Source organism: Crotalus tigris, unplaced genomic scaffold, assembly GCF_016545835.1.
Source record: "Crotalus tigris isolate CLP2741 ecotype Arizona unplaced genomic scaffold, ASM1654583v1 scf7180000017847.2079705, whole genome shotgun sequence".
Lineage (NCBI taxonomy): Eukaryota > Metazoa > Chordata > Lepidosauria > Squamata > Viperidae > Crotalus > Crotalus tigris.
In genome coordinates this window covers 1,237,237-1,252,107 of record NW_024096670.1, presented here as the reverse complement: position 1 = coordinate 1,252,107, position 14,871 = coordinate 1,237,237, and the positions used below count along the sequence as shown (strand labels likewise).

The 14,871-nt window shown below is 39.6% G+C and overlaps 1 protein-coding gene across 3 annotated transcripts in view; it reads right to left on the bottom strand.

Moving 5' to 3' along the window:
• WAPL (WAPL cohesin release factor) overlaps positions 1 to 14,871 on the bottom strand; it is a 57,742-nt gene that overhangs the window by 33,028 nt on the left and 9,843 nt on the right. For 2 of the 3 annotated variants that reach the window (XM_039343403.1, XM_039343401.1), the window contains exons 3-6: positions 11,227 to 12,270; positions 3,679 to 3,747; positions 3,402 to 3,520; positions 1,845 to 1,940 (exon numbers count right to left, since the gene is read on the bottom strand). In XM_039343403.1, coding sequence (XP_039199337.1) covers positions 1,845 to 1,940; positions 3,402 to 3,520; positions 3,679 to 3,747; positions 11,227 to 12,270 — 1,328 coding nt within the window. The remainder of the gene's footprint in view (positions 1 to 1,844; positions 1,941 to 3,401; positions 3,521 to 3,678; positions 3,748 to 11,226; positions 12,271 to 14,871) is intronic. The other variant, XM_039343402.1, reaches the window with a different exon arrangement.

Here is a 14,871-nt window from a genome sequence, read left to right as displayed (position 1 = left end):
AATTCACTGAAAAATGTTATATAGGAAAAGAGGCCACTAAGGATTTCATTTTGAAGATGTTGGTTTTATTTACCCAGATTTTCCAAAATATTACCCAGGCTCATCTTTGGCTACATTTATGTAGAATGAAAATTTAATAGAATGTTATCTATTCTCAGCTTTATTGGAAAGCTTCATTTTTATTTATCTCTAACAGAGTCTTAGAAAATGTTTTGGTCAATATATAATAAAAAGGTGATTCATTTCTGGGACAAACACATTTACGCTCTGTGGTGTTGTAGATTGGATTTTGATATCAGAGGTCGTAAATATTTTACACTACGGAAGAATTCTTTAAAAACCGGCGGCAGAATAATCTATCTGAAACTACGAGAGAACTCAGGAATAGTTTTAAATCAATGACTTGGATGGATGGGCGTTGAGCAGAATTTTTTTCTTGCTGACAGGCATTACAAAAGGGATGTATACTGATTTGCTTCGCATAGTTATGATTTTCAAATTTGGACTGGCACAAATTGGTCTGGGAAAAAACACATTAAGAAAATCATATTATCCTATCTGGTGGATGTGTCCTAATGCAAAGAAATTTTGGTTTAAGATTCATATATAGCTGGAAAAAGATGACTAAAATACAGATAGAATTTAAGCCAGAACTGTTTTTGTTAGGAATATTAGGACTTAATTATGGTAAAGAGACTGAATATTTAATGTTACATGTACTGACAAGCCTCAAGAATAGTATTTGCCCAATTCTGGAAAAATGAAAATTTACCACCGGACCAGATTATAATCACGAAAATTCTAGAATGTGCAGAAATGGATAGGCTAACTTTAGAGATTAAAGAGAAAGAAGATTCAGTTTATTTCAAAACATGGGAAACTTTTTTATCAATGGTTAGCAATGGTTAACGATAGAGTGAGAAAAGATGATGAAATTTAAGAGGATGAATGTTACTTATTAACTAAGCTTTACTTTTATGACTATTGCTATTATCGATGATTATAACTGTTTAGTATTATATCAATTACTGTCATTTAATATTTGTACCCGGATGATAGTCTGCTTGCTAAAGCGTTGAATTTTTGTTGGGAGTAGCCCCCCCTACCCTCATCCCAACCCCATTCCCTAACCCCATCCAATATCCATACTGATCTTACTTCTTCCCTACCCTTATAAAACATTTATATATAAAAAAAGAAAATCTCAAAAAAAGAGATATACTTGAAATGCATGTTATAAGTGGAAGGAAAGAGTTTAACTACTCTCTTTATTCTAAGAGACTATGTTTTTAAAAAAACTTGAAAATGCTTTTACATTTTCTGTGGGGAAGGGACTTTTCTAAGAGTAACAAATGCTCATTTACCAAAGAGAAGAAGTCTTTTCTTTTTGTTTCCTATAGGAATTACTTTGTCTTCACTTTAAAAAAAAAAAAAACCATGCCCTTATCCAAATTTTCTGCAATTTGGGGACAGGGTAGTATTCAACATGGATTACCACCCACTTATTCCTTTGGCTTTGGCTAACCTTTTCCTGCTGTTCTATTGAGAATTCTGTTCCAATGCAACCCAGCCAATCAAGAACATTATGAGTGGGTTTGTTTCATTCCAAATTTGAATCAAAGCACATTTTCTGCTCCGTGTGCCTTCCGGATTCCATTATCCCTCTTTTGCATGGCACAAGTCTGACCATTTTTGAGTGAGCGTTGTGATGTCAGAAATTCTGTTCCAGAACTTAACCACTAGAATTGGCAACCGTTGTTCGGAATATTTCTTTCTACTGGTGAATGCGCGTGACTTTAACTTTTGGATTTTTAAGAAAGGCGGTATAAAAATGTCATACTCACTGGAACGCTGGGATTTTTCAGCAGTTGTGATGCTGGAAGAACCTCAGATTCTGGCTGATTCCAATGTCTAGCATTGTACACAGCTTTTGTTGGTGACTGAAAATTAAAACAGAACATTAATGTCTGAAAGAAACCGAGTTCGTTCTTCAGAAATACCGCATGTTAAAGGTACCAGTTAAAAGGAGATTTTAATAACAGTTTTTTTTCTCAAAGTATTCCCTCTTAATTAGGGAATGCTAAGAAATATTCCCTTAAAATATTTTCTATATTTTAATTTTAAGGTGTAAAGATAATCCTCCCACGTCAAAACGGAAATCCCATTTCATTGCTTCAAATTCTGAGAATATGTCATTGGTCTTGAAGATTTTAATGAAAAAGGTATTAAGAGAGATTTTTTTCAAAATTGTTCCGAAAGAGTCAATGTTGAAAACAATTTTAAAAAGCCCCACATACCTTATAACTTTAAATCAGTGGTTCTCAACCTGTGGGTCGGGACCCCATTTGGGATCGAACAACCATTCCACGGGGGTCGCCAAACAATGCAGTCCGCCATTTTTCCCCCCTTTTCCTTAGCTGTGCTACTCCCTTTTATTCTATTGGCTTTCAAAAGCCAATAGAATAGACTCTCTTGAATAGAGTCTAATTCGATTGGCTTTCAAAAGCCAATAGGAATTGTCCAGGTTGTCTCTGCCCTGCTGAGCCCGCCAAAAGTCCCATTCTGCAAACGGTGCTGCACCAGTTGAGTAGTCCTCGACTTACGACCGGTTGAGTAGTCCTCAACTTATGACCGGTTGGGGGTCGCGGCATTAAAAAGGTTGAGAACCACTGCTTTAAATTAATGTAACAAGTGGTGACACAGTATATGAGAACCACAAAAATCATTTAGCATTCAAGCCCTTGTATTAATTAAATATGCTTTATAGTTCTCCAATTGTTAAGAAACTATACAGTATTGCATAGATTAAACAAAACTTCCAAACACCTAGCACAGGGGCGGGGACCCTTGGCTCTTTTAATGACTTGTGGACTTCAACTCACAGAATTCCTGAGCCAGCCATGGAGTTGAAGTCCACAAATCATAAAAGAGCCAAGGGTCCCCGCCCCTGACCTAGCATGTCATGTGAACTGGCCCAGGTTGCCACCATCACAGCATCCCACAGTTATATTATCTGATTTATGATCTCTTTGGCCAGCTTCCCACAAACCAAGTCAGTGGGAGAGCTGGCCGGAAGTCAAAAGTCATACTTATGTGAAGTCCTCACTTAACAACAGAAACTGGGAACTGCCAGGACTATCGGCACTAAGCAGCACAGATCACCAAAACACCATGTTTTATGACCACATTGCTTAGTGATAGAATTCCAGTCCCAATTACCATTTTCAAGTAAGGACATTTGCGACCCACTATGAACTGCAAGTAGAGTTTTTCGTGGTTATTATTGTATTTTTCATAGAAATATACGTATATCGTGGTTAAAAAGACTCAACTCTGTCTGAAAAAACCGCGTTCGAAGAGGCGACTAATTTATGAAGTTGGTTTTTAACGTTCCCACTTACCCTCTTTGGTCCGCTAAATATTTTCCGTGTATTTTCTTTAGACTTATCGCCTTGTGAATTGGTAGATTTCTTATTGCTTTCTGGAACGCTGGATGGATCGTCTGCAAACTCCATCAGCTCTACAGGAATAAAGGTTATAGGGTTAACAAATAACAAATCTCGTTTTAAAAAAAAGGAGTCTGTTTCAAAGGTGAAGAGATTAAACACAGACTAAGAGCATTTGCTTGAAAAAGGAGGGTACTAAACAAACAAACAAACAAGTGGCAGCAAAATTTACCTATTTTATCTCCAGGAAAACGTACAGCCACCTTCTTTTGACTTAAAACCACAGTAGCTTCAGGCTCTTCTATATTTTAAAAGAGGAACAGAGGACTCCGAATTACAACTACGGTTGAGTACGTAACATTCCCCACAACGATAAAAATAAAAAAGGGGAGGAAGAGTTGTGAAAGTGAGTCACGAAAAAAAGGATCCACTGAGAGAGTGGGGGTGGGAGGAGGGAAGACATGAAATTACAACCACGGAGGAAATAAACTACTCCCTCTTCTTGTTATTTTTAAAGAAAGCCGGAACCTTGCTTTCGAAGTAGCGGGTTTGGTGAGGCTAAGAGGAACTTCGCAAATCAGCCTACGGAGAAATAAAATGCTAGCTAATCGCCAATGTCCATGCCACCCACAGCAGCTCTATAAAGCAATTTTCAATTTGTAATAGTAGAAAGCATTCTGATTTGTTGTTGTTGTTAATTGCGAAGTCGTGTCCGACCCATCGCGACCCCATGGACAACGTTCCTCCAGGTCTTCCTGTCCTCTACCATCTTCTGGAGTCCATTTAAGTTCTAATTTAGCATTAGCCAAATGCTGAGTGCAGTTAACATCCAGCTTCAGTTTGGCTTCATGGACAATAAAAGCTGACCACACGAAGGAAAAACACAATAGAAGCTGTCACCATAGGCATGGCTATATATACAAGCAGCAGAACGGACATCTATCTACCCCCCAAAATCTAATGCTAAATACATTAATGCTCTTTCCTCAGCTGGTGAAAACATCAGAATATCCAGTGTAACTCTCTATAATGTATTAATCAATGAAACAACTGGACTTCTATGGAAGCAAAAGGCAATGATAAAATAACAACATAAAACTTAAAAATTAACGTTAACTCTCAAACCCCCAGTAAAAACCTCCTAATGAACTGAAAATATGTAGTCTTGTTCCATATAATAACGCTGATTTATTAATTGCTACCGTGTTTTCCCTGAAAGTAAGGCCTACCCCGAAAATAACTCCTAGCTTGATTTTGGGGGATGGGCCTAATATAAGTCCTACCCCCAAAAGAAGCCCTAGTTTGAGGGCAAGGTACACACCTAAAAGTCAAGCTAGGGCAGAGGTGGGGGTGTGGAGCTGCCCCACGCGCCCTGCACTGACTTACCTGGCAGCCAGGCCTCTCTTCGCCGGCCCACTTCTTCTGAGGCATCTTCCGCAGCCAGGCCTGCATTTCTCAGTCACAGGCCTTTCCGAAGGCTCCTGCAGCCGAGAACGGAGCTATGGATTCAATCTATAGCTCAGTTCTGTAAGGCCACTGCAGCCGAGAACCAAGCTATGGATTAAATCCATAGTTCGGTTCTGTAAGGCCACTGCAGCCGAGAACCAAGCTATGGATTAAATCCATAGTTCGGTTCTGTAAGGCCACTGCAGCCGAGAACCAAGCTATGGATTGAATCCATAGTTCGCTTCTGTAAAGCCACTGCAGCCGAGAACCAAGCTAGGGATTCAATATATAGCTCAGTTCTGTAAGGCCACTGCAGCCGAGAATCGAGCTATGTTCTGTAAGGCCACTGCAACTGAGAACCAAACTATGGATTGAATCCATAGCTCAGTTCTGTAAGGCCTCTCTGCAGCCGAGAACCAAGCTATGGATTCAATCTATAGCTCAGTTCTGCAAGGCCACTGCAGCCGAAAACCGAGCTATGTTCTATAAGGCCACTGCAGCTGAGAACCAAGCTATGGATTGAATCCATAGCTTGGTTCTGTAAGGCCTCTGCAGCCGAGAACCAAGCTACAGATTCAATCTATAGCTCAGTTCTGTAAGGCCACTGCAACCGAGAACCGAGCTATGTTTTGTAAGGCCTCTGCAGCTGAGAACCAAGCTATGGATTCAAAGCATTCTGCAGCCGAGAACCAAGCTATGGATTCAATCCATAGCTCGGTACTCAGCTTCATAGGCCTTCTGGAAAGACCTGACAGTGAAATGCAGGCCGGAATGCAACTACAGAATGAAGCTGCTCCTTCGGCCCCAGAAGAAGTGGACCGGTTGGACGAGGCTGTTGGTGCCGGAGGTGAGTAAGACATCCCCCCAAAATAAGACCTGGTGCCTCTTTTGGAGGCCAAAAAAAAAAAAAGACCCGGTCTTATTTTCGGGAAAACCTGGTACATAGGGAGGGGTTTAACTGCAAACCCTCCCCCTCAAATATAGATGAGGATTTGAAGCAGTGGTCACCAAGATGCATCGATAAGTATTTTTTTTTACTTCCCAATAGAAAATGACTCTACTTTTAACATTTAATGCATTCATATTTTTGATTATGCAGCTTTTTAAAAGGCATGTGCTTCTTCCCAGTAATCTGCCTCTTAATAGCTTCCATCCTTTTCCAAAACCCCACTTTGCACGCAGGAAATTAGAAGCAGGAACTATTCGTGTTTGCTAAAATGTTTTAACTTGAAAACAGCCTTACCAAGATAGTGTCACAGGGCTGGGATTTGAGTTCGCCCCACACTGTACCCTCTAACCCTCCTGCCGTGAATTCAGAAATATTGTTTTGAAATGGAAGGACAAATAACATTTACAGGCAAACCTTTCCATCTGGAGGTTTTAAGATTAAGAAGGGTATGTCTCTTTAAAAGCAGAAATTATGATACACATGTGCAAGTACAGCTACCTCTATTGGTATAATCACTGAAAGTTCATAACCAATAAATTAAATTAGTCAGATGAGAACTAGAATGTTATGCTAATTACTAGACCCTATTTGAAACTTCATAATTATAAATATATTTGTACCTAAAGCACGGATCCCTTACTAACAGTCCCTCCTTCCCTGTAACTAAAGAAAAAGGCCACCACTTACACAGAGACATATTTCATAAACTAATTGCAATACCAAAGTGCTATTAAGCTGAACAGCAAAGCAGTATTTCTTTTTAAAGCAATTCCTGTGTTTAATAATAGAGAAGGCAAACCAAGAAGGCAATGAGATGGCTGTTGGGGGGGGGGGAGAATCCAGCTATAACAGCAATTTGACAGTGGCACCAAGAGCCAGATATTGTACTAGATTCTTCTTCACTGGATATGTTCAAACGGATGCTGGACATTTAAAAAAAAAAGAAAGATGTAATATGCATAAAGAAGCAAAGTGGGGAACAAACATATTGGGGAGGAGATGGAAGTGAGCAAACACCAAGAGAGAATGCATGTAATATAAATTAAAACAATATAAATGAAAGCGATAAACGAACAGATTAAAGAGGAGATTATGACAAATATCAAGCATCATCGGTCTCTGGAGGGTGAAATATGTAACCAGACTATTCAAATTGCTCAAATTTAATTTAAAGCCACCAACTTCTAACAAGAGCAATGGCCAGGATTTTTTCCCACCTTTTTTCTGCTCCCAACATTAACAAGGGTTGAGCTCTAATGGGCTAAAGGGAGATGAAGGGAAATGTGATTACTAGACTTGTTGGAAACTGATTTAAAAAAAAAATAAGGGACTAATTGGACTAATAATTAGGATTTAGATTTATAAGGGAAATGGACATTAAATATTAGGAATCACTTTTGAACTATTGTTTAGCCCAGAAAATATAGATGATAGATGTGAGACAATAAAGGTTGCTCTATTAGTAAAGTGTGATGTACTAGGATGAGAAATAGAAAATGTTTATGAAATGAAATAAGAATATATTTAAGTAAGTAATGTGTGTTTTTTAGATATCATAACTTTTGTGTAGTGAAATAAAGGACATCTGGGTTACCAGAAATTTGAATATTATGGATGTTAAAGGTTACATTGGAATACTGTAATAAAAAATTACAAATTAGGTAAAATTTAGAAACAGGATAAGGATATGTATAAGCAAAAAATAGATTGATAAATGCTTTAACTGAGCTTGCTATGATTAGAAATTTACTAGTTTATCTATGTTGTATCAAATGTTAAGGGAAACAGAGAAGGCATTTTTGATAATGTAACCTGAGATAGGTACTAAAAAATTTGTTACTGAACTACTGATTACCCAGTCGCCACGTTGCTTTCTAAATACTTGGTTGTTAAATTGGAAAACTAATAAAATTTGTTATAAAAAAAAACCCAAGGGTTGAGCTGAAAGACTGCAAAGGAACAAGTCTGTTTTCCAAGACGAAGTAAACTTGTTAGTGAGGATAGACTGAATTTCTTTCAACCCATAATTCAAAAGACTAATTTTTCCCATGGCCTACTAAGGAAGCCTCACTTCGTTCCAGCCAGAAAGGTCTGTTCAGCATAGAGCAAAACATGTGGAATCGTAGTTTTGAGTACTGCAGAGAAAAAAAAGTCTTTGCTCCAAGTTACTTATTACACCCCAACCAGAGCGAGAGGGCTTATGGACACCGATGGCTATTTTTTGGGGTCTTGTCGTTATCAAAGGATGAAACACTGAAAAGCAGATTCCTAAATATTTGCAAACCTCACGCAAGATGCTGCTGATTTCTCCAATAGGGCAGCAGTTGGCAAGATGGGGAATAAGACTACCTTCGCTTCGTGGAATTAAGGTGCAACTGATTTAATATGGCAGAATATCGCTTGAAGTCTGAAGCCTCTGACAATCACTAATCTAGAATGACAGCAGCGTCAACACAAAGAGGCACGCAAGAGGATTATGCTCTGGGGCAGAACCTGTATCAGACAATTAATATAAATATTTCATAAAAGGTGGGGGGACAAGGATGCACCCATTTGACTCCCTTTCAAGTGGGAATAAATGGAGAAAGACTTTCACTTGCAGCACCTGTAGGTAATAAAAGTGTTTTTGCAGAATATAATAGAGCTGGGAGTAAAAAAAAATAATCTATTAATTCAGTTGCCCGTTTCTTTAACACTTCTCTGGAGGAACTGATAGCATCTGTTGTGAATGCCTTTAGTCGGATTCCTGCAGGAAGCATACTGGCTGGGGAATTCTGGGAATTAAAGTCCACGTATCTTTAATTTGCGAAGTTTGAGAAAACACTAGTTCAAATGAATACCTCTCATTTCTATTACTTTGTAGCACTTCCTTCCAAAGATAAGAAGCAGTTTAATGACAATACTCACTCAGATATTCTATAGTCATTTGAATGGTAAGCTCTCACAGCCAACCAAGTTTGTGTTTTAATTACTGGTTTTTACGATTGCCTTTTTAAATGTACGCTGCCCAGGGTCTCAAATCGTTATAAATACAAAGTAAATAAAATGTATGAACTGGCAACGAAGCTAAACACAATTTTCACTGAAGAAATCCAACCAATCTCAATAGCTATAAGATCATAAAACATTATTTATTCTGGCACATTACCAAGAGCTATCTGATTGCAATTAGATTCTTTCTCGTTCTTTTTAAGCTAATTTAGAGACCCAATTAAGTATCAGGGGAGTTTCTTTTGAAATATATGTGAAGAAGAGATATTGTCATTGTCATAAGAGAATTCTGTAATTTAAAAAAATATTTATTTTTAACTGAAGAATTTCTTTACTGCCTAGTTCAAATGTAAATCTCTCCTACTTTGTGACTAAATTATTTCTATCGTGGCTAAATCATCCTTTTTCTTTCTTTCTCTTTCTTTCTTTCTTTCTTTCTTTCTTTCTTTCTTTCTTTCTTTCTTTCTTTCTTTCTTATTTATTTATCTTTAAAAATTAACCAGTCTATTATTGACACAGTTCAAACATTTTTACTTAGTTTCACTTCCTTGATAAGCTGATGGAAGTTTCTTTTTCTTTTTTGTAGATAGTGCATCTTTTCAGTAGATGAAATAAATTTACAACATGTACTTCTACATTATTTCACAAGCAATTCATTGTATCACTTTAACAAATGTCCATAAATAAAGACTCTGGAATCGAATATATGTTACCTGCTATTGTTTAGACCCAATAATTACCTTTATAAAGTTTCAAGTTACTTCTCCTCTCTATCAAACATTAAGCTGTATAAAATACAGGATAGGTAAGCAAGCCTTTTGTTAGAAATTCTTCAGGTTGTTTTGGTTTTCCATTACCTGAATCACTTCAACACTTACATTGAATCCAAGGACGCTTTACTATTCCTTTTTCGTTATACCTTTTGTGTTGGAAGAGTTCTAAAATAATATAATTCTGCATATTAAAAATTAGTGTCAGTCTGTACTTTTAACATTAGGCATGTTAGAATGGAAAAGTGTTTCTAAGGATCCAGACATTCAGTTTTTCTACAAAGTTTTGATCTCCAGAGATGGATAAACACGGGCAGATGAGAATTTGCTCAGCTCTTTTTAAAGACCTCTTGATATGGCAAAGTCTCCATGTTATTTATTAGGATGTATAATTATAACTGAATTAGTGTCAAGAAGCAGAAACTTTAGAAAAATAAATAAATTAGCCTACTGGACCGTGTGAGCAAATGTCACCTTGCAAGGTTGACGCTGCTAAAGTAAATTAGATTTATATTACAATTTATCACAGTATTCAGACTCTCAAGGAGAGAAGCAACCTAGAACTAAGGAGAAACTTCCTGACAGTGAGAACAATTGACCAGTGGAACAACCTGCCTCCAGAAGCGATGAATGCTCCAACACTGGACGTTTTTAAGAAGAGACTGGGCAGCCATTGGTCCGAAATGGTATAGGGTTTCCTGCCTGAGTAGGGGGTTGGACTAGATGACCTCCAAGGTCCCTTCCAACTTTATTATTGTGGATCATTGCAAAGTCAGCCAGATGTTCAGACTGGATTTGGCGTTTTGTCTACCTATCAAGTCCTTACCCAGGACCTGGGATAGGCAGATGTGGATTATTATTATTATCATTATCGATCATCGCACAGTCAGCCAGATGTTCAGACTGGATTTGGCATTTTGTCTACCTATCGAGTCCTTACCCAGGACCTGGGATAGGCAGATGTGGATGTTTGATGGTATTACAGATATCGTCGCAGGATGGAAGCAGTTCCTAATAAGGCCGCCTTTTGCAATTGACTAATAGCGAATTTGTCAATGCCAATGGTGTTCAAGTGGTGCTCCAGTTGTTTTGGGATTGCACCCAAGGAGCCTATGACTATTGGTACTACCCTTGCTTGCTTTTGCCACAGTCTTTCTATTTCTATTTGTAGGTCTTTGTATTTTGTTATCTTCTCCAGTTCTTTCTCGTCTATTCTGCTGTCTCCAGGCACTGCCACGTCCACTATCCAGACTTTTTTGTCTTTCTTATCGACAATTGTTAAGTCTGGGGTGTTATGTTGCAGGTGCTTGTCTGTTTGAATTCTGAAGTCCCAGAGCAGTTTAATTTTATCATTTTCTATGACTTTCTCTATTTTATGATCCCACCAGTTTTTGCTTACAGGCAAATGATATTATTATTATCATCATTATTATTATTATTATTATCCTCCTCCCAATTTAATGAGGAAAATTCCATCTGTCTTCAGTAATCATTTATTCCCCTCCGGATTTTCATCAAAAGACACAGCTCAAAATTGGCTGCTTCTTCCCTTTAATGATTTAGTTCCCTCTACCTGAGCGAGCAGACCACGTCTGTTAAACGTCCCGCGGGGATGCCGACTTACCTGAATTGGAACTCGACTGGCTATCCTGAGAGTAGTAGCCCTCGTTTCCATCCGAAGTGGAATGCTGCGAAGACGCGGCGGTGGCGGCCGTTTTGCTTCTCTTCTTATTGACCTTCCGCTCCAGCAGCTGTTCCTCGTCGTCGTCCTCGCTCTCGCTTAAGTCGTCGAAACCAAAGTATTTAATTTTGTAATTGGAGCTCCCGGAGGCTCTGGACCCACCTTCGCCGCCCCCGCCTTCGTCGTTGTCGTCGAAGCCGAAAAATTCCAACTTGACGTCTTTCTTGGATTTGGTGTTGCTGGGTCGGAAGCGGGCGGCAGTCTTGGCCGTGGCCAGGTCGGCCTTCTTCCTCAGGCGGCCCGCTTCCCCCAGGTCGGCGGGCGTGGCCGTGGCGAATTCGTCCATGCGGTCCATGGTGTCTTGGATGGTGACGTTGCAAACCGATAAGCAGGACGGGTGGAGAACGGTGTAGTCTCTAGTCCTTCCCGCCCCTTTAAAACTGGTCCCGCTACTTAAAGCAACCTTCCTGACGGGATTCACACCGTCGGCGCCCGAATCGCTGTTTGCTTTGGCGAGAGGCTGGAGAGTGCCATCCAGCAGCTTATCAAAGTTTGACATTCCCTGCAGTTTTGTTTTGTTTGATCGACAGTATGTCCGACAGTTACTCGGCCTGAGAACAGCTTGCATCAGTTCCTCGTGAATGGCTTCCTTGGAGCCCTCCGTCTCTTCCTTGACCAGCCCTTCGCCCTTGTTTTTAATCTCCGAAAGGGGCTCGTCGTCAAATCCCAGCATGTATTCTCCTCTTTGGCCGTCCTCGTTCTCGTCTTCCCAATCATATAAGCCAGTTATTAGCGACTCTCTGGTGTGGGCTACGTCCGAGGGGGAGTCTCTGGGGCCAATATGGCAATCCCAAGGGTCATGCGATTCCTTGATTTCAATGTTGTACCCGGAAATTTCTGCTATTTGAGCACTCACGCTATTGTCTTCGGCGTTCTTGTAGAGGAAATGGCTGTTCTCGTTGTCCTCGGGATAACTCAGTTCAGTATCTAGAAAATAAAAACCAGTGAAAAGATATATATATATATATATATATATATATATATATATATATATATATATATATATATACATACACCTGATACTACAAATTGGAATGAGTTTAATAGCATTTTCAATACTTGTGAACTAAAGTAAGAATGTAACTATCCGAATAATATGTGCATTTTAGATACGATAATTATTCTGTAATGAAAATTAGGGAAATTTGGGTTACCGTATATTCCGGCGTGTAAGACGACTTCTGAGAGCGTTGAAACAGGCGCCGAACTCAGGGATCGTCTTATACGCCGAGTCGTCTTATACGCCGGAAATAATGGTAGTTTCCAGCATATAAGAAGGCTTTCTAGGCATGCGACTCAGCGTCGATCGTCTTATACACTGGAAATAACGTAGTTTCCGGCGTATAAGATGACTTTCTAGGCATGCGACTCGGCGTTGATCATCTTATACGCTGGAAATACCGGTAGTTTCCGGCATATAAAACGACTTTCTAGGCATGCGACTCGGCATCGATCGTCTTGCGACTCGGCGTCGAAGTCGGGGGTCGTCTTATACGCCGGGTCGCCCTATACGCTGGAATATACGGTACCCGAAGTTTAAATATTATGGTTATCAAAGGCTAAATTGAAATACGGTAATTGGAATTCGGTGAAACTCAAAAACAGGACTTGTATAAGTAAAATTATATGTATAAGTAAAATTATATTGACAAATGTATTGACTGAATGAGCTATTAACTAGAAACGTATTAATTTGAATGTGATACAATAATTAAGGGAAATAGAGAAGGAACTTTTAATGACACAACCTGAGATATGCACGAAAGATTTTGTTATTGGACAACTGATTAGCCAATCACCATGCTGCTTCCTAAACACTTGGATGTAAAATTGAAAAATTAATAAAACTTGTTATTTTAAAAAAAGGAATATATATATATATAGTTCAATGATGCAATCTTCGATCTCCGGGAAGAGTATACTCCAGTTATTTATTGTTAAAACCACATTTAAAACAATAAAAACAGTTATATACAAAAATTAAAACAACTTAGCTTTCGCTGGTCCTCTGCCAGCGTCCTCAGAGTGGGGCTTAGGGGGTGGGAAGTTCTTTTGTGTGTATATATGTGTATATATATATATATATATATACACACACACACACACACACACACACACACAATACACACACACACACACACACACCTGATACTACAAATTGAAATGAGTTTAATAGCATTTTCATCAACACATTATAAAAGCGGATGTTTTCAGTAAATAACAGCTTCCCTATTTTGGCAAGTTTGACTTAAATGCTAAGCATCTGGTTTAGAGCGTTTTCTGTAAACAAGATACGGCGTGAAGGACGCCGTCACATCAAGGAAGACAAACACTTCTGCCCAAGCAAGAGGGAAATTTCAGGAAAAAATACCTCCATAAAATGATATTTTTTGTATGAGAGCCAGCAAGGGTTCGTGTTGCACTGGGAACAGAGGCCAGTCAATCACCCTCTCTCAGCTCAGCCTACCACGCAGGATAGTGTTTGTGGGAGACTGTGACACTGTTCTTAGATACCAGCAGTGTTCCAATATCTCAGGGGCTGCCCCAAAGAAGAGGGAGTCAAGCTATTCTCCAAAGCGCCTGAAGGCAGGACAAGAAGCAACGGATGGAAACTAACCAAGGAGAGAAGCAACCTAGAAGTAAGGAGAAACTTCCTGACAGTGAGTATAATCATTCAGAGGAACAGCTCCCCTCCAGAATTTGGGGTGCTTCCTCACTGGAGCCTTTTAAGAAGAAAATACCATTTGTCCAGAATGGTACAGGGTCTTCAGCTTGAGCAGGGGGTAGACTAAAAGACCTCCAAGGTCCATTCCAACTCTGGTATTCTGTTATACAAGTACATACCAAATAAAAGTACTGCTATTGGCAATGTACCTTTGTCAGCCATTTTAGATCTTACTGAAAGCAACACAGGCAGTCCAAGATTTACGACTGACACTGATCCCGGAATTACGGTCGTAAAGTTGTGGCTGGTTGTTAAGCAGGTCACCCTGGGATCGTGACCAATTTTACAACCTGAGTGACTGGCCCAAGTCAGCCAGACAGCTTTCATGTCTACGGGGGCACTAGAATTCACGTCTCCTGGTTCCTAGTCTGGCGCCTTAACCACTAGACCAGTGGTTCTCAACCTGTGGGTCGGGACCCCATTTGGGGTCGAACGACCTTTTCACGGGGGTCGCCAAACAATGCAGTCCGCCATTTTTTTCCCCCTTTTCCTTAGCTGTGCTACTCCCTTTTATTCTATTGGCTTTTGAAAGCCAATAGAATAGACTCTCTTGAATAGTCCAGGCTGTCTCTGCCCTGCTGAGCCCGCCAAAAGTCCCATTCTGCAAACGGTGCTGCACCAGTTGAGTAGTCCTCGACTTACGACCAGTTGAGTAGTCCTCGACTTACGACCGGTTGGGGGTCGCGGCATTAAAAAGGTTGAGAACCACTGCACTAGACCAAACGGGTTCTCATATACTGTGATATATTGGAATCAAAGAGCTATTTTATCCATTTGCTTATTTCTAAGATGAATTAACTACT